The sequence below is a fragment of the Hippocampus comes genome, unplaced genomic scaffold, assembly GCF_001891065.2.
Source record: "Hippocampus comes isolate QL1 unplaced genomic scaffold, H_comes_QL1_v1.1 scaffold335, whole genome shotgun sequence".
In the NCBI taxonomy this organism is placed as follows: domain Eukaryota; kingdom Metazoa; phylum Chordata; class Actinopteri; order Syngnathiformes; family Syngnathidae; genus Hippocampus; species Hippocampus comes.
This window is the reverse complement of record NW_017805823.1, coordinates 253,824-275,471: the sequence shown is the minus strand read 5'-3', so window position 1 is coordinate 275,471 and position 21,648 is coordinate 253,824. Positions and strand designations below refer to the sequence as shown.

The 21,648-nt window shown below is 41.4% G+C and overlaps 3 protein-coding genes across 3 annotated transcripts; 2 read left to right on the top strand and 1 right to left on the bottom strand.

Annotated features, from left to right (window-relative positions):
• The first annotated feature begins 1,512 nt into the window (after positions 1-1,512).
• Positions 1,513-5,055, top strand: rbm48 (RNA binding motif protein 48). The gene is made up of 5 exons (XM_019886444.1): positions 1,513-1,662; positions 1,804-1,994; positions 2,624-2,769; positions 3,141-3,694; positions 4,749-5,055. The coding sequence occupies exons 1-5, from the start codon at positions 1,543-1,545 to the stop codon at positions 4,809-4,811; spliced, it is 1,074 nt and encodes a 357-aa protein (XP_019742003.1). The 5' UTR covers positions 1,513-1,542; the 3' UTR covers positions 4,812-5,055.
• Positions 5,056-5,635: 580 nt separating this feature from the next.
• On the bottom strand, positions 5,636-9,219 carry clxn (calaxin). Its single transcript, XM_019886209.1, has 6 exons — positions 8,814-9,219; positions 8,512-8,670; positions 6,741-6,845; positions 6,511-6,659; positions 6,039-6,143; positions 5,636-5,962 (listed from the first exon to the last, which is right to left on the bottom strand). Exons 1-6 carry the CDS (start codon positions 8,890-8,892, stop codon positions 5,912-5,914), a joined length of 648 nt encoding a protein of 215 aa, XP_019741768.1. The 5' UTR covers positions 8,893-9,219; the 3' UTR covers positions 5,636-5,911.
• Positions 9,220-11,300: 2,081 nt separating this feature from the next.
• Positions 11,301-17,266, top strand: has1 (hyaluronan synthase 1). Its single transcript, XM_019886441.1, is given in 6 exon segments — positions 11,301-11,754; positions 12,802-13,492; positions 14,452-14,677; positions 14,757-14,889; positions 15,846-16,384; positions 16,387-17,266. Coding segments are annotated over 5 exon segments (1,689 nt in total). The 5' UTR covers positions 11,301-11,754; positions 12,802-12,814; the 3' UTR covers positions 16,500-17,266.
• The last annotated feature ends 4,382 nt before the right edge of the window (positions 17,267-21,648 follow it).

Sequence of the window (21,648 nt, the reverse complement as noted above, 5' to 3'; positions counted from 1 at the left end):
TATTTGAAAGCCTTGAGGAATCGATTCAGCTGTCAACATCCTGCCAATAGGTTAAAAATGCCACAAAGGTAAGCAATCTATTGTCTATTGCAGTGATTCCCAACCATTATTAGTGTGCTGTGACATATAATCAATTGTGCTGTGGGAAATCATGAAGTTCTATTTAATTGGTCAACTATATATATATATATATATATATATGTGTGTGTGTGTGTGTGTGTGTGTGTGTGTGTGTGTAGAAAATAAAGCCGAAGCATCGCCACACACACTGGCACACTGTCCGCCATCAAGACTCACCTGGTTAGCACGTCCACCTCACAGTGCAGAGTTCAATTCCGGCTCCGGCCTTCCTGTGTAGAGTTTGCATGTTCTCATGAATGGCAGGTTAATTAAAGACTCTAAATTGTCCCTAGGCGTGATTGTGAGCGTGTATTGTTGATTGTGCCCTGTATTTGGATGGCAACTGGTTCAGGGTGTCCCCCGCCTACTGCCGGAAGACAGCTGGGGTAGGCTCCAGCAGGCCCGCGACCATTGTGAGGATAAAGCGGTTCAGAAAATGGATGGATGGGTAATCTATCGATGCTAGTGATTAAGAGTGCCAGGCGGAACAATTAAATGCTCTCCCACTAGATGGCAGAAAGTACAATTGACATGCCCGTTGCCAGTCAACACATTGAAATAGCTGTTTGCTCAACTACACGCAACACAAACCCAGATTTCACACTAGGTTACTTTGTGATCTGTGTAAACTGAAACAAGATCATCATTTTTCGGAAGAGGATTAGGGCCAATAAAGAAAAAAAAAAAAAAACAAGGTTGGCAAGATTCTCACTTTTATCTCAGAATTGCCAACCTTGTTTTTTTTTCTTCATTGGCCCTAATCCTCTTCATCATACATGCCTTTTGTGACATTTTTGTTTGATGTGATTTAATATTTTATGACATATTTTTTAAAATGTGCCCAGGATCATTGGAGGTTGGGAAACCCTGGTGTAAATTTTGGAATATCTTGACCAGTGTCATGGCTTTTTTTTTTTCCTAAAATAAAACTCTGAGTTATCAATTGATTTTCAGGAGATGTTGGTAAAGGTCAATTTGTCCCCAGATTGCTGAAGGACGCTGCAATTGCGCAAATGTAAATTGGGGGTGGGGGGGGGCAATGTGGCTACACCCCACCCCACGGTGAATGCTAGCGTTCGCCGCTCCGTTCAGAGTTCAAATGCGATGGAGCACTTGAGACACTTGAGGAGGGGGGGGGGGGGGCAATGGGGCTACACCCCACCCCACGGTGAATGCTAGCGTTCGCCGCTCCGTTCAGAGTTCAAATGCGATGGAGCACTTGAGACACTTGAGGAGGGGGGGGGGTGCTAAATTTAGCATGAAAACTGCTCGTTTCGCTTTACTGGAGACTATTTTTTTAATTACTTCCTGTCGTACTTCAAAACAAAGCAAAACCGTGAACTGTACTTCAAACACCCAGTTGCTTTTGACGGTTGACTCTTATTTTCAAAGAGCGCTAGCGGAAACACATTTCTACCAAGCATGGCGGCGTCGAAGAGTAGCTGCTGGAAAGCTCCCGATGTTTACAAACACCACGAACAGCGAAAAGTGTGCATTTCTCGACCTAAATATCGAGAGGGGAGGAAAGCCAGGGCCGTAAAGGTAATCTAAAAAGTCCTGTCATCTCATATAAAGTCGAGAATTGAATGTGATAGATAGCTTTGCTTTCTTGTCCTACGCAAAAGAAGGTAAACACACCTCTTTGCAGTGGGAGCAGTGTCTTCTCTTCGATCTTCTTGTCAGGTGTACACCATCAATTTGGAGTCGTGTTACGTGATGGTCCAAGGGGTTCCCGCGATTGGAGTTATGACTGAGCTCATACAGCTGTGTGCTTTGTATGGAGTCGTGCAAGAGTATAGGCCCTTGGACGAGTACCCCGCGGAGGAGTTCACGGAAGTCTACCTGGTCAAGTTCCAGAAGCTCACTAGTGCCAGGTTCATACTATTTTTGCGTGACGATAATGCAATAACGGTGGTAAAAGGATTCACAATCCGTACTTAAGAAGTACAAATATTTGCCTTAAGAAAAAAAAAATACTGGTGAAGGTGAAAGCAGACCTCTACTCCTGTACTCAAGTAATAGTATAATACTATTTCACAAAAGTAAACATGACATTTTGTCAATGATATATTATCAATGATATATAAACTTAGCACATTGAAAGAAAAAAACATACACACGAAATAGTTTCCTCGATAATGATTCACATAGTGCTGGTACTGAGAAGAAAAAAAATAATGATGTTGTATAGTGCATGTCTTTTTTTTTTTTTTAAACCAAGAGGGAGAGTTTTGGCCCAAAAATTTGCAACCAAAACAACTTATTCACATTTTTTTTTTTGCTAATGTTGGGAAGTGAGTTATAAAAAAATGCTAACATTTTCTAATGTAGGTCTTAAAAGTCAAATGCTGTGAGAAAAATACTCAAATAAAGTTCAGATATGTTAAAATAAATCTACTTCAATGCTGTAACAAAGTATTTTTACTTTGTTAAAATGTTATCGAATGCCTCACAATATGAATCCCATCTGAATAACAAGGCGAACGCGAATTGTCTTTTTCAGAGCTGCCAAACGGCACATGGATGAGAAGAGTTTCTATGGCGGTGTGCTGCATGTTTGCTACGTCCCTGAATATGAGACTGTGGAGGACACCAGGATGAAGCTGCAGGACCGGAGGAGATACGTAATGAGGATGGCGGAAAAGAGAGGTGCACGCATACTCTTAGTATTCAGGCCACACTGGAAAGAAACTCAACAAGAAATCAAGAAAAAAATTGTGATTTTTATTTGATTAAACTTATTCTCTTTTATATTTGTATAAAGGGATCCCAAGATGATACATTTCGTATAAGGCTGGAAATCAGCATCGGTTCAAATCAAGTCAAGAAATAAAATATTTTCTTATTGACTTTAGAAATTAAGAATTGAAAAAAAAAAATCTGATCTTTTTAAAATGATACCGATCAGCTGATAAACATGATCAGCCTCATTTCCAATCCAAAAATACGGTGTATTTGTCTTGCATTTTCCCAATGTATGTTTACATTTTAATTGTAAATTTGTATTCTTCGATCTAAAGCCCAAGAGAGGGAGCAGGAAGCGGCAATGAACAAGGAGCCCACATCAGCAGAACCCACACCGGCTGTCATCCCCACTCACTATGAAGCGAGTGCCCATGACAGTGAAGGAGCATGTTGGAACGTGGACGATCATTCATCCTTTCCTCTACTGCCACTTCCTCCTCAGGAACATCACAACAACACACACAAAAGACACCATGGGCCTGTACCAACAGAGGACAAAATGGGGACATTGCACAATGCCATCGCTGATGCGAAAGAGGAGGCGGCCGCATCAAACTTAAACCACTGCCAAAAACACTCACATAAATCTTTAGGTCCACGCGTTAGACTGACTTCGAATCAGCCGTCTGCGGTCACGTTTGTACCGCGGACAACACACTTGGAGAGCAGAAAACGCAAAATGGAAGAGCTTGTGTCACACTCGCCGGTTGAGCTTGTTGGAAAAAATGAGCCACTCATTGGACCAAAACTTGAGGACACTCCTAAAGTGGACATGGACGACGATTCGCTGAACACAACTGTCAACCTGATAAGGAACACAATGAAACAGGTAGCATGTCGCTTTTGTCTTGTAGCGTATTAGACGGTACTAATTAAAGGGGGCCTATGATTAAGAATGGACTTTTTAATATTTGTCAACAAATATTTGTACACAAGTATTAAAGAAGCCATCAATAACCGTTGATGATTAGAATACATAATATATCGTCTCCTTTTATTGTTGACAATTGGGTCAAGTATTGTCAGTAATGGTCAAAATGCAGGGCAACCAGCAGAAGGTGCTGATTGCAATTTGGAGGCTGTAGAACAGGGGTGTCTAACTCATTTTTGTCGCAGGTCATTTTGGAGTTATGTCTTCCCTCAGGGGGGCCATTATGACCGTGAAACCACAAAAATCTTTCATCGTCTCATCGCATTTTTACTTGTGCAAAACAAATGAATGGATTACTAGTTTTGAAATCAGCATGGTTGAAGACCAAAGTGCAGGGAAGCAGGGAGGCTAGGCAGGAGTGCAAAATGAATTCAAAAAAAGAAAATGGATTTATTCTTCAAAAACAACATGGCAATCAAAGCAGATGAAATCAGAAATACAAACTAACAGATCATGCCATAAGTGAGGGTAACTGGCGAATTACTCCACTAGTGTCCTTCAGCAATCATCACTTTTCACACATCACTTTTCGTCTATTTGTATAGCTTTGATGTGTTTTAAAAAAATTGTGTTCGTTTGTGGTTTTTTTCCTTTTATACACGACACAGTTATTTGAATGATGGCAAGCTAGCATTCATGGGATACTTCATATCCACAATCTTTGCATTTACGCTGCATTCCCATTAGCAGATATCCAGTACATATCAGATTTTCATTCGCATTTGGAAGAGGCCAGATTCTGATCTGATGATATCAGATTACGTACTTGTGTTTTGTTTTGTTCAAATTTACACTGCAGTAATGCATATCGAAATTATGAGAGCAAAAAAAAAAAAAATGCATCGTAAATCCAGCCTTAGTCAAATGCTCATTCCGGTTGTCATTTAATTTCTTTATAATGAATGAACGTTCCTCAATAAGATGACTTTTTTGTTGTTTTTTTTTTTTTTAGGTGGAATCGGTTCCTGACCTCAAACCAGTGGGGAAAAAGATTAAACCACGTCGGCGAATTTGATCGTGACTTGATATTCTCATCCCAAATATTCATAAAACAACCACTGAAATTACTTCTTTTAACATCTTTTGGATTTGTTTACACATTTTTGCATGTTCTTTCCATGCTTGTGTGCACTCTAAAACAGTTGGGTTGAATCATTAACTCAATTTTTTAATTGTTTGTGCTGGGTCAAAATTTTGGGTTATTTCTTATGAAAGTAATGAAATTGTTGGTTCAAATTAAACAACGACTTTTCAAGCAACCGACCTGCCACGATTGACCCGCTATCGCACTTGCACGCATACACATGCGCATGGCATGATGAGCAATAGCCATAATGTCCCAGAATACGAACGAAAAGAAAAATAAAGTAGATACAAGAGCGTGTGAGTTTGTAAAAAGGAATCAGCGCCTACCTGTCTGCCGCGGCGTGGGACGCACTTTGGCAGCGTCTTCAGTGCAACAACGTCACTATCGTAGCTCACGTGTATCGTGAAAAAAAAAATTCTCCTGGCATTTCAGATTCCCTTTCTTTGCCAGTGCCATCGGTGAATTGTACAAGAAACAAATTTTGAATGAGAATAAAAATAAATAAAAACAATGCAAGGTAACAGCTGTGATCGCAAGCTGCAATTGCAGACTTCTCCCCGTGAACAACTTCCGGTGATATAGGTCACGCGTCGCCGTAGGTTAAAGGTGACCTGCTTTGTTATATATTTTTTAATACTTTTTTTGTGAAAGTGAAACTGAGAGGTTGTTTAGGGTGCAGTGGGCACTAACACAAAAAATAACACACACACAGACACACACCTTTTTTTTTTTTTTTAAATCCATTTTCCCCTAGATCTCCCGCGATTGACTTGGGACCAGTTCGTGGGGTACCGGGCCCAAGTCGATCGACTGGTTGGGCACCCCTGCTCTAAATTGTCCATAGATATGAATGTCAATGGGCATGGCTATGTGCCAAGCCATTGGCTGGCAATCATTCCAGTGTGCTTTCTGTCTTTTGCCCAATGTCAGCTGGAATGGGCTCCAGCTCACCTGCAACCTTAATGAGGACAAACACTATAGAAAATGGATGTTGCATCCACAAAAACAGCAATCTTTGAAAGACCGCATCATCCGTGCACTTGACTCTGAAAAACACGCTGCTGAAAAGTCTCAATCCTCTGTAAAAAGAGAGAAAACATCTTCAGTGAAAGAACGTCTTTGGGGTGAAGATGCTTGACAAGTGATCGAACGCACCGTGGTGTTGGGGAGACACGTTCCAAAAGCCTCAAGCACGTGGTTCACCTCTTTCACCGACTTCGTAAAGTCGTCCAAAGACAGCCTGTCGTCGTGGTCGTGATCCTGAGAATGGTGATGACATAAAGCAGCGGAATTTGGATGTCAAGAGATTTTCCTCCTCGAGGAAGTTACAGAGGAGGTTAACCGTGAACTTAAAACAAATGTAGTGATTTTTTTTTTAAACGTGCATAAGCGGCGATCAAGGGGAAAAAAGGGTGAATAAGTGGGGGCTTCCGCTAATAACGGAATAAATTCCTCCAAAAATTCTCTGAATGCATGAATCCGCGAATGCTAAACCACGACTATGTGAGGGTCCACGATACAGTAAAACCTTTTCTGGTGAACTTAATTTGCCTGTCTTTATCTTTAGAATTAAAATGTCCACCAGTTCAGTGTTTCTGTCCTTTTTTCTGTTCAATAGGATACACACCATCCTCTTGAGTGTTATCTCCACCAGGTCTTTGATGCCGTCGTAAGGGTCCTCCTCCCCAGGTAGTCTGAGGCTGTACCTCAGCATTTGTAACATCTCCTCCCTGGTGATGTACTTGTCAGCATTCAAGTCGTACACGTGAAAGCAGTCTACAGGAATGATGGAGCACGGGAGAGAAAAGAATCCCAGTGGGAGAAGTTCTCCTTGGAATTGTATGCTTTCGGACTTACATTTTATTCTTTCGTCCAAGGTGCCCCGAAGAACAACCGATAGTCCCTCAATCCACTCTTTCAAGCTGACCAAACCGTCATTGTCTTTGTCAAATGTCCGGAACACTGCAGGATGAGCGACAGTAACGTCAAGTATGAGTTTACAGTGCTAATTCGTTCCTGGTTAGCACATTTTATGTCACAATAGATTGACAGATTGACACATTTGGCTTGTTTTACAGGTGGAGTTGAGGAGCCAAAACATACAGTAATGTGTCCAAATCTAAAGGCTGTCATTAATTTGAGTCAATCGCACGGAGATTTGCCAAGGCTGAGCTGTTGACATGTTCAAATCCATTGTGTTACTGTATTTGTGTTTGCCTGCTCAATGTGTAAAGTGTGTTGCGATATCGTCTATTGTAAATCGGCATTATATTGATAAAATGTACTGACATTTTTACTCAAGCACCAATATGGGATTCCATGAACAGAGAGAAGAAATTATTTTCTTTACACCATTATCCAGATCCTTAGCAAAATTGAACAGGTTCTTCCTCTGTGGGTGGTCATGACATAACGTAAAAAGATCAATAAAGGGAGGTGAAGTCAAATATGGTTAATATGCTGATTGATTAAGGTTTGAGGATCTTTCATAGAGAAAAGAGGGACAGCAGCGTAAACCAGGAAGCCTCGACGACAATGGCGCAACAAATTCGGCTAAGCAAGCTATTTCCTATTCAGAATGAATTCTTTGATGTTGTGAACGAAAAGATTGATTCATGGTAAAAATGTAAAAATATGTCTTGGGACAGGCTTACAATAACAAGCCCCTAAATTCTCTATCTTATCTGAACAGAAAAAAAACAAAAACAAAAAACACACACAAGTGAGACATATTTTCTCTGTTCTCATGAGCAAATTTAGCATTTCGTGTTCGTCACTTTGCAAGCTAGGTGTTGTTTTGATGGCAGATTTCTCAGTATGAGAACAATGAAAGTTAATTAGAGAGAAACTATACCTATACATCTGAAGTTATCAAAACAAGTACAGTCTATAAACAACTCTAAAAACAGTTTTAGACGTGATTACATTTAAGCATTTACTTCAGTAAATTTGTTCTGTACTTGTACAGTACTTTTCCTGGTCTTTTTTTGTTACACAAGTTTCTACTACATTTCTACTTCAGTACATAGTGTGAGTACTATTACCAATTCGATAATAGTGTGACTTTACATACAGCGAATATAAAAAAGTTTGAACACACCTCTTTTCAAACACCTGGTTTCGTGACATTAAAAAAAAGATAAGGTCAATCAAAACATCTTCAACCATTAAAGTGATTTATAGACTTTACAATTTAATTGAAAAAAACATTTCGAGAAGTGAAGCAAAAATAAACAACTGAGATAATATGGTTGCGTAAGTGTGCACACCCTCGCATGGAGGATAGCTGTGTTGAGAATTACTGCAACTGATCACATTCAAACTCATCTTAAATGGGAGTGAGCACGTGCTATGGTCTACAGACTTTCCATGGTACCCGAGGGATCTCAGTGTTCAAAGGTCTAATTCAGGAAAAGGGTACCCGGATATTTCCATTGCATTAAATATACACAATGAAGGCAAGTCGTCACGTGGAGAAAGTACGGCACAACTATATTACCACGAACTGGACGTGCCTATTCCGGAACATGTAGATGCAACCTGTTTAATTTTTCACCCAAAAAAAACTAGCAGCTGAAAATTTGTGTATACAGCTTTTGTATCCACTGTATGTGATAGAGTGCTGTACCCCCATCCATGATGGTGTCGTTAGTGAGTCCAAAGGCGTTGTGCAAGAAGCTTCTTAACTTCCATCTGTCCAAGCCGCCGACTGACCTTGCAGAACTCGCCGGCTCCTCTAATAAGGCATGGAACTCTCTGATAAGGCACTCAACTTCTCTTTTATTGACTAGGCCCAGTAAAACAAGAACAAGGACAAATGAGCGCATCATCAAGACAAAAGTTGCGCAATGGTGAAACACTCCAAGCCTAGTTTCCAAATCAATAAAACAATAATAATAATATTAATAATAAAGAGCGAATCATACTCACAGTGGATCGGTTTCTTGCAAATGCTTTCCGCGAGGTTTTGTATCATCCTTTTGGACATTTTGGACCTTACGGGCAACATGTTGGTCGCTGTGCTGGTGGAGCGCGAGGTGAAGTTGACGTGTTGTTGCCATAGCAACCGCCCAACTCTGACTTGCGCTTCACTGGGGAGGGCGTGCGTTGACAAAATTCACAGGAACGGAATGATATCGCCTCGTTTCTTTCCTTGCGCCAAAGCCATTGTTTAACAGAGTTATGCGCAATCGACTCTACATCTGGAGCTGAGCAAAGTCCGGCCTGCCCCGTTTTACTATGCGGTCCAAGAAAGCTCTATAAACCTGTTAACAGTTTTTGCGTTCATTTAGTCATGGCGAATAAACTGTATTTATTTGTTGTTTATGTATTGTCTGATTCATTTCTCTCCTAAAACAATTTTCTAATTGAATGTGTTACACAAAAAAAAAAAAAAAAACGTTCGTCAAATAAACCATTTCATATGGACATTTATTTGTTTATTTGATATAATTATGTGCAGTTCAATTGTCACTAACACATTTTAAAAATAACAATGTATCATGCACCACGCTTTTAAAGTCCTCTAAAAATAACCATGGTCTATCTTAATGTCGTTGAAGTTATTGTGATTGTTTGTGTGTGTGTGTGTGTGTGTGTGTGTGTGTGTGTGTGTGTGTGTGTGTGTGTGTGTGTGAGAGATGGAGTAATGATGACTAAATGTGACAAGTCACATAAAGTCAAAATGTTTCTATTCATTTTCCATAGAGAAGAGTAAGGAAAATGCACGTTGCAACGTTTTGTTTTTTTTGTTTTTTAAAGCAAGACAAATTATGTACAGTATATCCCTTCTCGTCTTAAAGTAATGGTCGAGCTGCAGCCCATCCCGACAGATTTTGGGCGAGAGCAGCTACACCCTGGTCTGTTTACCAGCCAATTGCAGCCAAAAAAAGCCCCCACCCCCCCACCCAGAAAAAAACTACAGTTTTTAGACTAAAAATGCCATGTTTTCCATTGAATAGTCATTCAAGAATGCAGTCATCTTGTTGAAAGTTGACTTTAAAAGAAACGTCATCCTCCAACATCATCATCTGTAAAGTCCATTTGAGCACATAAACAGATCCCAAAGAGAAAGGTCAGAATAATAACACATTTAATTGACCTCCTCTCATATACTCATGGACTGGCCCAGCTGCTTCACATGACATCAGCTGCCTGGTGACTTTGTATTTGTGCCTGCCATGGAGTGTGTGCTGCATGTGCTGATGGTTCAAGCAGCTCGTGCGGTTAAGGAAGGGTGTGGACTTTCATGAGAGCTCAACAGATTGTCTTGTAAAAAGAACAAAAAATGTTTCAGACAGCCGTGCGGAAGGCCATTTTTGAAGTCCTTAGAGGGCCATGTGAATAATATGATGCAATGAGGGAACACGGTCCCCCAAAACATGCATGTTACTGTTAGATTAGGCATGTTTGGCACATAAATTGAGAGGTACTTGAACTCGGTTGTTGTGTCGCTGTGACCTTTTCTCCTGGCTCTGCATCTCTATGACACACGTTTAATTTAGTTGTGTCAGTTCACTAAAATTAAGAACAAAAATAAATAAATAAATAAATAAATAAATACATAAAAATCCTCTCGTTGCGCTATTTAAGTGGAAGGGCTCATCTGTGAAAGAGTGGCACCATCTTAAGTGAAAGGAAATGGAGGACAGCAGACAGACCAGAAGACTGAGTTGGAGGTGGGAGAGTCCAAGATTCTGAAGGTTTAGAGACAACGCTAGAGGCCGGATGGAGACTCATAGGCGCCAGCAGGACTACGAAACACGTGAGGATGAACGGATTGGAAAAGGGATGGATGGATGTGGATTGGTCATTACGTAAATTCTTAGGCACGTGATGTCATTTTCTGTCCACGGCAAGTGGACAAAATGGCCGCCCGTGAGATGAATAAAAACGGGACGATTTTGCTGCTGAATTCATATCCCATTGACGCAATATAAATCCGAATCCTGTGTTTAGACTAGTGGGGCCGAATACAACATGTTGCAAAGAAAAAAAAGGATGTGGCTTCCCTCTGAAGAAAATCAGTTGAATCAATACAATTACTTTTACTAGACTTTAGTTAGATAAGTATCTGCTTCTCCATAAGTACAGACTGTACGCTGTGTCAGCACGATTGCCACACTTGGGCTAAGGAAAAAAAAAAAGGAATTTTATTTGGGTAGTGTAAGAAAACGGCCAGCAGAGGACGGCATCTAGTTTGGATAGGAAAACACTTGGATCCCCGCGACCCGTGAGGATAAGCGGATCAGAAAATAGTTCGATGGATGGAACCCAAGATTGCTTTTGTGTTAATTTTAAAAGGTCGATTCGATTGAAATGATTTAAAAAGGAATGTATGAATGAAAGTGAAACTACAAAGGGTGGGGAGTATTCCAGGTTATGATTTTTAATGGGTTGCCATTTAATATCGGTGGTGGGGGGCGGGGGGTTTAAAGGTCTTGCCAGGTTGGCTGGGAAAGTTAAAGAGATAAAAAGCCCAGGCAGGACCGTGCAATACAAGTGAGGTATTTTTCTTCGCGGAATCAGGGAATGACAGACGTGATGCATGGTGATGCTTGAGTTTAGAAAAAAAAAAAAAAAAAAAAAGAAGAAAAAAAAGGGGCAACAAAGCAGCGCGTATGGGCGCGCTCTTCAGCCAAAGGGACCACCGCCTTGCACAGTCGCACTGACGCACGGCTGACTCAGGGGGAGCGCCGCTCAATCATCACTCACTCCTGGGCCGGCGCGCAGATGGTTCTCCACATCCAAGTCGGGAGCTTATAAAGTCAAAGCCCTTCACAACCGCGCACACAGGAGCTACGCGAGAGTGGATGCGTCCAGAGCGCAACGCCAGGTACAGCTAGATCCCCAAGGATCACTTTGCTTCTAGGTAGGAGTTTTAACGATTTCAGAAAACAACTGCGATTGATTTTTAATTTTGAATAGATTTACTCTTTAAATTATTATGAAAAAAATAGAACAATTATGCACAGCGTTAATCAAAAAAACTATCAAGCAATATAAATCATCTCATTAATTGTGTGATGTGTTTGCTGCAGTCATGTGTCCACCTTGTACATACCTGCAGCATATGTACCAATAATAATAATTAAATACAATAGTAATTATTATAATTACAATATTATTAAATACAATAATTATTATAATTACAATAATAATAATAATAATAATAATAATAATAATAATAATAATAATAATATCCCTATATCCCTATAGCATAATAATAATAATTATTATTATTATTACTGCGATTGGCTGGCAAACAGCACGACCGCCACGCTCGTGAGGATAAGCGGTTTAGAAAATGGATAGATTCTTCTTCTTATTATTATTCATATTCTTTAACAGGTTCCCCCAATAGTTTCATTTCAGTTAAATATTCAGATTCAGATTCAGAAAACTTTATTTGCCCCACGGGGATAAATAAAGTTTTCTGAATCTGAAATATCTCTTATGAGTGAAACTGTACAGTTTAGTGTACTACCACTTATACTTAAATCAAATTCGTTCTATATTAGACAACAAAATATTGTATTTTTAGTCATCTGTCCACTGGTTATGAATAACTCTTTACTGGACAAGCAGTCATGCTTGAAATAGCTTCCATTTGGAATTATATTTAGCTTTCTTTTTTAAAAATAGCCCCGGAATCAAGGGAGACACAAACAGTAATCCACTTGGCTTCGATGTCCAATTGACAATTGTGATTCTAATGTTTGTGTCCTTTGGCATTATTTCAAATGAGGATAGCACAGACTTAAGTAGATCTGGGAGCGTGTTACTTTCGCAATGGCTTTTCTTTTTAACAAGTCCTCATAAAACCACTCGCTGACTTTGTTGGATGTTTTTCTTCTTTTCGCGCTTGAACAGGTGCACTGACCTTCCATCTTATCCCTTGTGTGTGCTTTCTATATAGGTGAAGACACACAATGGAGCTGAAACCTCTCCTCAAGAAGCTGGGCTCAATACTCCGAGCCATCTTCACATTCCTCTTTGCACTGGTCGTTCTTGGTGTGATGGTGTGGGCCTACGTCGAAGGTTTCCAACTGGCCACCTCCTTGTACGGAATCATCTCCTTCGGCTTTTATGGCCTCCTGCTTTCACTCCACGTGCTGGTCCAGAGTCTTTTCGCCTTCATTGAGCAGGGGCAAATGAGGAGCCGCAAAAAGCCATGCACCTTCACCAAGACCATCGGCTTCACCATCTCGGCCTACCAGGAGGACCCCGTCTACCTCAGAGAGTGCCTCAACTCTGTCCGGGCCCTCCAGTACCCATCTGAGTTGCTGCGCATCATTATGGTGGTAGACGGGAACAGCGACGATGACCGCTACATGATGGAGATGTTCAGGGAGGTGTTTGCCGACCAGGACCCAGCGTGTTACGTGTGGAACAACAACTACCACACGTGGGACCCCAATAAGGTGTATCTCGATGAGGAGACCGGTGCTGTGAGCCTCTTTTTTGAAGGAGAGGACCCCCAACGAAAGGAAGTGGAGCACCTGATTCAGACCAAGAGCCATGTGTGCATCATGCAGAAATGGGGAGGCAAGCGGGAAGTGATGTACACTGCCTTTAAGGCCCTCGGATCTTCAGTCGACTACATCCAGGTAAGTCGATTTCTTCTCTCGCTCAGGTTCCCCTCAGGATGTTGGACAATTTTTTATCAATATCCTAGATATGCAGCTGAAGGTTTATATTATCGTATGCTCTTTGTCCTCACTAAGACAGTTCATTGCTGTTGTTGGATACCGACAAATGCTCCAACATTTATATGCTATTCTTGACATTTAGTTTAAGATCAATGTACTAGTATGCTCATTGTCCTCACTAGTAAGACAACTTTGCAAATCCAACTGGACAGCTACTTTGACTTTGACCTTATTTACATGTCAAGTATCACCTTGCATATTTATCATGAGGGCGACCTGAACTTTACCCAATGACAACATGTGAAAGAGAAACCACTAGAAGCTACTTATTTTGTGGCGGCTCAGGATATTTAAACACATAGCAAGACAAAACAAAACACAAAAAGATACATTCAATTAAGAGTTTACAGACAAACGGGATATTGATCACAGTCAGTAGATTCAAACAAATTATTAATGCCGACACAATAATTCAGTGTTTAGTTTCCCCTTGAAGATGTGGAGAGATTGGGCAGCTTTAAGATGAGATTCAAGATGGTTCCAAATCTGTGGGACATTGGACAGTTTAGCAGGTAGTTTTAAGCCTTCGCTTTTTCCCAGTGATAATGTTGTTACATCCCGTGTCATGTTCCTATAGAGAGGAGCGAATCGTTGTACTCATGAGGACAAAAGAACGCACAAGTGTTGTATTTAAGCCATTCATTTTGTCTATCCTAAGCCTGCTAGCTTAATGCTAACATATAATGTGAAATGCTGTAGACAGGCTAATGGAAATTTGCGTAGATGGTACGGTAATCATAAACCTTAAAAAAAGGGGTTCCTTAACACACATGGAGCAGCAACACATACAAACGGAGACAAACGGAGCGTACAACAATGACAGGCATGCTCCAACGTTTTCCCATTCATCTGTACAGGTATGCGACTCGGACACCAAGCTGGACTCCCTGGCTACAGTAGAGCTGTGCAAGGTGCTGGAGAGTAACACCAAGTACGGCGCAGTCGGCGGGGATGTGATGATCCTCAACATGAAGGACTCGTACATAAGCTTCATGAGCAGTCTTCGCTACTGGATGGCCTTCAACATAGAGCGGTCTTGTCAGTCTTTTTTCAACTGCGTCTCCTGCATAAGTGGACCCTTGGGTATGTTTATTTCTGGAGCGAGATTGACACTATTCCAATCTGTAGCCATAAATATAAATTTGTCACTTTTCTGTTTTAGGTCTCTATAGGAATGATCTGCTTCAGGCATTTCTGGAATCTTGGTACAATCAGAAATTTTTAGGGACTCACTGCACTTTTGGAGATGACAGACATCTTACCAACCGTATGCTGAGCATGGGATACGCCACAAAGTAAGCAACAATATATAGCGCTGCCGTAATTGCACAAGATCACCCACCGCCAGTGGTCTTTCTTCACAGTAAAGTTGGCCACATGTCATAATGATATCGATAACAGACGCTAATCTGTGTTCCACACTGATTTGTGATTCAATATAAAACTTTATTGCTGAAATAAAACGTTCGCTGTCAAGCCACTGAATTGCTTCGGTGAATTTTCCTCGACAGGTCACCTGCTTGCTAGTCACAATTTGGGTCATGTCATTTTTACCCGGCAGGCCAGGCACTTCCACTGGCCTGTTTGATTGGCAAAGGTTGTGGCACATGGCATCCTGTCTGGAGGAATGGGAAGTGGGACATACACGGCAAAATTACATTTAAGGCAAATTTTGTTTCTCCAAATGAAGGAAACAATTGTATGAAAGCAACATAGTAAATAGCTGGCGACCAGTCCAAGGTGCATCCTGCCTCTGGGCCAAAGTCAGCTGGCAAAGGCTCCAACTCAGTTGTGACCCTAATGAGGATGGATGCTATTGAAAATGGATGGATCGATGAGAATTTGAAACTTCTGGCCAAAGTCAGCTGGGATAGCCTCCAGCTTCCCATGACCATGAAGAGGAAAACGGCTTCAGAAACTGGCAGCAGCATAGTTAACAGTTGTCATTCTATAATGACGTCACTCCTCTGTATTAAATATAAAAGCCATACAATAGTAGTTGGTGGCCTAGTGCGTAACATCAAGAGCTCTGATTCCAGCTCGGGTTGCCCTGCTTGGTTAATTCAATCTTACCATCTTCTCAGTGCTCCTTGTGAATGTATTCATTTTGTATTTGTGTGTGTGACTGTTTGTCTCAAGCAATAAACCTATTGACAGTGCATCGGGAAGGATCGCTCTTTCACTTTATTCGAGCTGGCAGCGTATCTGAAGTTTCTAACGTGGAGTCTCCACTGATCTTTTTCCTTTCCAGATACACATCTCGCTCCAAATGCTACACAGAGACGCCAGCTCAATTTCTGCGCTGGCTCAACCAGCAGACCCGCTGGACAAAGTCCTATTTCCGCGAGTGGCTCTTCAATGCCATGTGGTGGCACAAGCACCACCTGTGGATGACATACGAGTCCATCGTGTCTGGGGTGTTCCCCTTCTTCGTCACGGCCACCATCATCCAGCTGTTCTGGACGGGCACGTTGTGGGATATCCTGTGGGTACTGTGCTGCATCCAGCTGATCGGGCTGGTGAAAGCGGCGTACGCCTGCATCCTGCGCAGGGACCTGGTGATGGTGTTCATGTCCCTCTACTCGGCTTTGTACATGACCAGCCTGCTGCCGGCCAAGTATTTCGCCATCCTCACCATGAACAAGAGCAGCTGGGGGACGTCGGGCCGGCGGAAGATTGTGGGGAACTACATGCCCCTGCTGCCGCTGTCAGTGTGGGCAGCCATTCTATTATCAGGACTGGGTTACACAATCTACAGAGAGAGTCAAATGGACTGGTTTACCCCAGCCAAGATAATGGAAACGGACTTTCTTATCTTTGGCTGCGTGGTCTACTTGTGTTACTGGCTGATCATGATGGTTTTATACTGGGTGTGGTTCCGCAGGTCATGTCGGCCACGCGCTAAAAGTTACAAGTTGAATGTGTAGGTCCAGAGCGTCCAGTGACATCCCGGCGAGTTAATTTATTATACGTCTGCTATTTTAAATTAATTAATTTATTTTGACACCCATCTCAGGACAACAAAGGGGCTTTCATGCAGCTGCTAAACCAACCATGAGAAAAAAAAAAAGGAAGTATTAATTAGTGAAAGAAGCAGAACATACTTTGACACAAACATGTTGTTGCACATGGAAATGAAACTGTACTGAGGGCTTTTGCCCGATCCTATGCACTTAAATAAGAGAGACATATTCCTAACATCAAAAGATTATAGAAATTCTGTACATGAGTAGGATCCTGGGTATTGTGCGTTGTGGAAATATTTATAAGAAATACGTGGTTGTACATATGTGAATAGCCGTAAAAACAAAACCACTTTTCACCACTTTTGTTGTTGCACTGGAGTTCTGCGGAGACTTTTTCTGCAGAGTTGCACACTTGAAAAAAGGACATGTGTCCACATATGTACATATGTATGCATGTATGTTTCAAAAGGACCCTTGCTTTGGAATCCCCTTTGTCAAAATCGTTGCATTTGTGATGTGAGAAAAAGGGAGTCCACTTGGCTTCCAGAGACCTTCACGGAAGCTTCTGAGCCAAAACATTGAGTTCCTGATAAGAGACCACTCCCACGTTCTGAGGGACCTACATCGTTTTTTGCTATTTGTTCAAAGAAGCAGGTATCAGGCGTGCACCGCCGACCGCATGAAAATAAAACAATTTTACATGCCTGCATTGAGACTTCACTTTACGAAAGGCAAACATCATATTCATACAGCCACATTGCTGCTGTCATTTACCAAAATGATGTAGGACTATCTACGTCCACTCACATGTGTGAAGTACGAATGTATCAGCATTGTTGTTGTTGTCGTTTTTACACGATTAATAAAGCCTTTGCAATGGATTGATGTCGTCACGTGAAGAGACAATGTGAACAAATAAATATTTTTCTAATTTTAAACTTCTGTTGTTTTTGTATCCAAATCACTTAAAAATCACACACCTAAAACCAGAGAGCTCCATCGCGACGCTGTTCAGCATTTGGTGTAAAACTGAAAAGACTTTGCTGGAAAATTTCACCCAATAATTTTGTCCCAGCGTATATTAACAACACATACATTTACAGCAGGCTATTATACTGGAAATCATAAGCACAGAAAGATATTGTTGAAACTTACAGTATTTTACTGGATCACTGCTGCCAGTTAAATACGGTAATTTTGACCGTAACAAGTTATCCATCCAGTGTAGCTATATCTGGCAAGACAAGAATTGATACAATTTTAACAAGTAAATATTTCCTAAATCTATAGGATATGGATATACAGTAGATTAAAAAAAAACCCATAAATAGGACATCATAAAGGCTACATTTTTCCTAACTAGAGAGCAGTCGAGATAGCAAGCGAATAAAATGTTCCCAAACTTGAAAAAAATATAAAACTGCTTTGCTTGCCAGGTAGCCCAAGATAGATAGATTACGAACGCCGAAAGAGTTTTCTGACCAAACCGCGATGAAAGATAACATGTTCACGGGCAGATCAGCCATATCCTGTACTGTATTTTTCAGTAGGGTGACCAGGATGACACAGTATCTCAGTGAGAAGTCAAGGGGCACAAAACGTCATGATTTATCATACCAACTGTGGTCAAGGTTTTCATGAAATAAAATGCAGATATTTACAGAACCTTGCCCAAAACTGTACACTCATAACCAAGAACAAGTTTTAGGCCAGGTTCACACTGCAGGTCTTAACGCTCAATTTGTATTTTTTGGTGAAATCAGATTTTTTGTTTTGTTTTTTTTCTGAGGGGGGCTGTATGCATTCACATTACACATTAAATGTGAGCTCGGGATGTGAGCTCGGGTCTGCCTGGTGTGTGAATATATACGTCCCTGAAGTGACCCACATGTGCCGAAGAAGAGACGATGTCACTCACAATGTAGCATTTATGGAAGTAAGTAGGGTCTAATCTTTTCATCATCTCATATCTACAGAGGAGTGATGCGGGAGGAAGAAAACATTTTTTGGGATGACATCATGTCATCGCTGCATGTAGTAAATGAACTGTCTGTCTGTGTGAGTGGATTACTCCTCTCACCACAAATATCCACTTTATGCTTCATGTTTCAAGTGGGAATAAATTAAAGGAATATATAAACTTCAATCATACTGTTACTCAAAACAACTTTGCAGATTCACGTACATTCAAACCATCAATCTCCCTCCGGAGCGCTTTCCCTCCGCCGCCTGCCTGCGGCGGAGTGCAGCTTGATCTTTCAGTGATGTCTAGGTTGGATAAATGTGACCTGCCCGTTCAGAATGCATTGACAAAAACCTGACACATAGCTGATCGAGAATCACAGAGGGAAGTGGCCCTGGTCGGATTTGGAAAAAAAAAAAAAAAAAAAAATCGGAATTAAGCCTTAATTGTAGATGAAGTAAAAGGCAACGTTTTGCTGAGTTTAATCTACAAGATCATGCCATTTCTTTGCTAAGGCTTTGCTTTTGTGTACTTTTTTTCTTATGCACTGATTGGCTAGCTAACAGTCAATCGGAATGATCAATTGTCAGATGTCTGACCCTATTTTTGAAGTTCTGTGACCAATGGCTCATTAATTAAAATCACATCTGAAAAGCACTTGTAATTTGCCTTTCTGGAGTTGCAGTCATGAGGAGATGAATGAGTTGGGGGCAGAGTTTTAAGGAATCGAAAAATACTGCATCTGTTTCAAAATGGCATTCAAGTCACTGGTATCTAAATCTTACCCGATAATTCTTTGTTAAATACATTTTTAACGAACAGAGCCATCATTTTTTAAAATCAAAATCGGAAACAAAGTGAGAATGAGAAAACCAGATATGGCGGTGGACTTACTGGCACAATCGCAAAGGGAAACACCACCAGTAAAGTAATGCTGTATTTAGACAGGTGCAGTCAGCATAAACAAGTAAAGTAGGACAGAGTGGCATGGGTTTCGCGACATTTCAATTTCTTCAGAACTGTATAAAGGCCATCCCAACTAATCAGTGCCATTTGTATCACGAGGAAAGCAAATATAGATGCAGATAAAATTAACTAGAAAATACATTTGTTTTCAATCAAGTGACACAGTGATTTGTCAGCATATAAGGCATACAATTAAGATAAGCTATCTAGAGCACTGGGGAAAAACAAAAAAACATTTGTTGCCTGTCCCCGGTTCCTAAAATTAGATATTACCGTGAAATGTAATCATTTAAAGCCTTTATCCTTTTATGTTTCACACATTTGTGTTATGTCCTCTTTATCCACACTTTATTTCAAAGAAGAAGAAGATCCACACAAAGAAGTCAGTTTCAGATAAGATAAGATAACCTTTATTTGTCCCACACTGGGGAAATTTGCAGTCTACAGCAGCAAAATGGTGGGGGGGGGCAAAGTGTTTCATTGCACAAAATAAATGTTTCAGAGAAGAACTGTACACAATTCAATATAAGTGCAATATAAAATATTGCATTAGCAATATATTTGTAGAATAAATATAATAAATTAGCAATAGCATAGAAAACACAGCATAAGGTGGCTGTGCTATTTACAATGGATACAGGTTTTCACGTATGTTTATTCAGCAGCCTGACAGCAGTCGGTAGGAACGAGCGGCGGTATCTCTCCTTCTTGTGGCTCGGGTGTAACAGTCTCTGGCTGAAGGAGCTACCCAGTGCTGTCAGGGTGGGCTGGAGGGGGTGGGAGGGACTGTCCATCATAGCTTTTGGTTTAGCGAGCATCCTCCTGTTGCCCACCTCCTCCACAGTGTCTAGGGAGCAGCTCAGGACAGAACTGGCCCCCCGGACCAGTCGCTCCAGTCTCTTTCTGTCCCGGGCTCCTCTGTAGGCCATGGGAAGGCTAAGAGTAAGGGGGCTGGGTTAAAATCCCTACATTTGTGTTTGACGCTATTTTTAAAACATAGTTATTTGGCGGCCCCGTGGTCCACTGGTTAGCACGTCGACCTCACAGTGCCGAGGTCGTGGGTTCGATCCGTGCTCCGGCCTTCCTGTGTGGAGTTTGCATGTCCTCCCCAGGCGTGCGTGAGTTTTCTCCAGGTACTCCGGTTTCCTCCCACATTCCAAAAACATGCATAACAGGCTGATTGAACACGCCAAATTGTCCCGGGGTGTGAATGTGAGCGCGGATGGTTGTTTCTTTCTGTGTACCCTGCGATTGGCTGGCAACTGGTTCAGGGTGTCCCCTGCCTACTGTCCAAAGACGGCTGGGATAGGCTCCAGCACCCTCTGCGAACCTTGTGAGGATAAAGCAGATCAGAAAATGAATGGATGCATATAATTATTTGGTTCCTGATGGTGTAGTGGTCGACTCGCCTGACATGTGTGCGTGCAGCGTGAGATCGGTTGCCACTCAGTGACGGTGTGGATGTGGGTGCGAATGTTTGTTCATCTCTATATGTGCCCTGTGACTGACTGGCGACCAGTTCAGGGTGTAGTCCGCCTTTTGCCCGCGGTCAGCTGGAATAGGCTCCAGTACCCTGTTCAGGATGAGCGGTATTGAAAATGGATGGATGGATGGATGAATGGATGGATGATTTTACGACTTTAATGTGCTTCCTGTTAACATGTGATCTGCATAATTTCCTTTTTCATGTATTTGCTAATTCTATGCTAAAATTTCTGGGTGATTTCATTCATGTTTCTCAAATAGGGAGTTTCATTACAATCCATCCATCCATCCATTTTCTGATCCGCTTTTATCGTCCAGGTCGCGGGAAGTCTCATTACAATGACCCCAAAAAATGGAGTTGTCGAGACGGGTGAAGACACACAGTTCAATGTCTGTATTTTCAGATATGATTGAAAAAAGCCATCAATGACATTTTTTTAAGGGAGTGACAACAAGCAAATGGCATTGATTTGCTGGAACGGCCTTTATGTTTATTGTCATAGTTGAGATAAAGTTCGTGTTACTTGGAAGTGTGACTGCTATAAACGGCTAATCACGTGCATGTATTTGTACTTAGGAATTGTGTTGCTTTTCTTTTTTCTAGAGGAGGAGTCATGAATCAGAAGGCTGTATTTTTGGCCCCCTGTAACGCAGCTCACGGTCTTTATTACTTC

Coding starts and splice junctions, on each gene's coding strand:
- rbm48 (XM_019886444.1), top strand. CDS start 1,543: ATGGCGGCGTCGAAGAGTAGCTGCTGGAAAGCTCCCGATGTTTACAAA. Junction 1,995..2,623: donor CAGAAGCTCACTAGTGCCAG/GTTCATACTATT, acceptor TGTCTTTTTCAG/AGCTGCCAAACGGCACATGG. Junction 3,695..4,748: donor TAAGGAACACAATGAAACAG/GTAGCATGTCGC, acceptor TTTTTTTTTTAG/GTGGAATCGGTTCCTGACCT.
- clxn (XM_019886209.1), bottom strand. CDS start 8,892: ATGTTGCCCGTAAGGTCCAAAATGTCCAAAAGGATGATACAAAACCTC. Junction 8,671..8,813: donor TTGCAAGAAACCGATCCACT/GTGAGTATGATT, acceptor TACTGGGCCTAG/TCAATAAAAGAGAAGTTGAG. Junction 6,144..6,510: donor AGATAACACTCAAGAGGATG/GTGTGTATCCTA, acceptor CACCATTCTCAG/GATCACGACCACGACGACAG.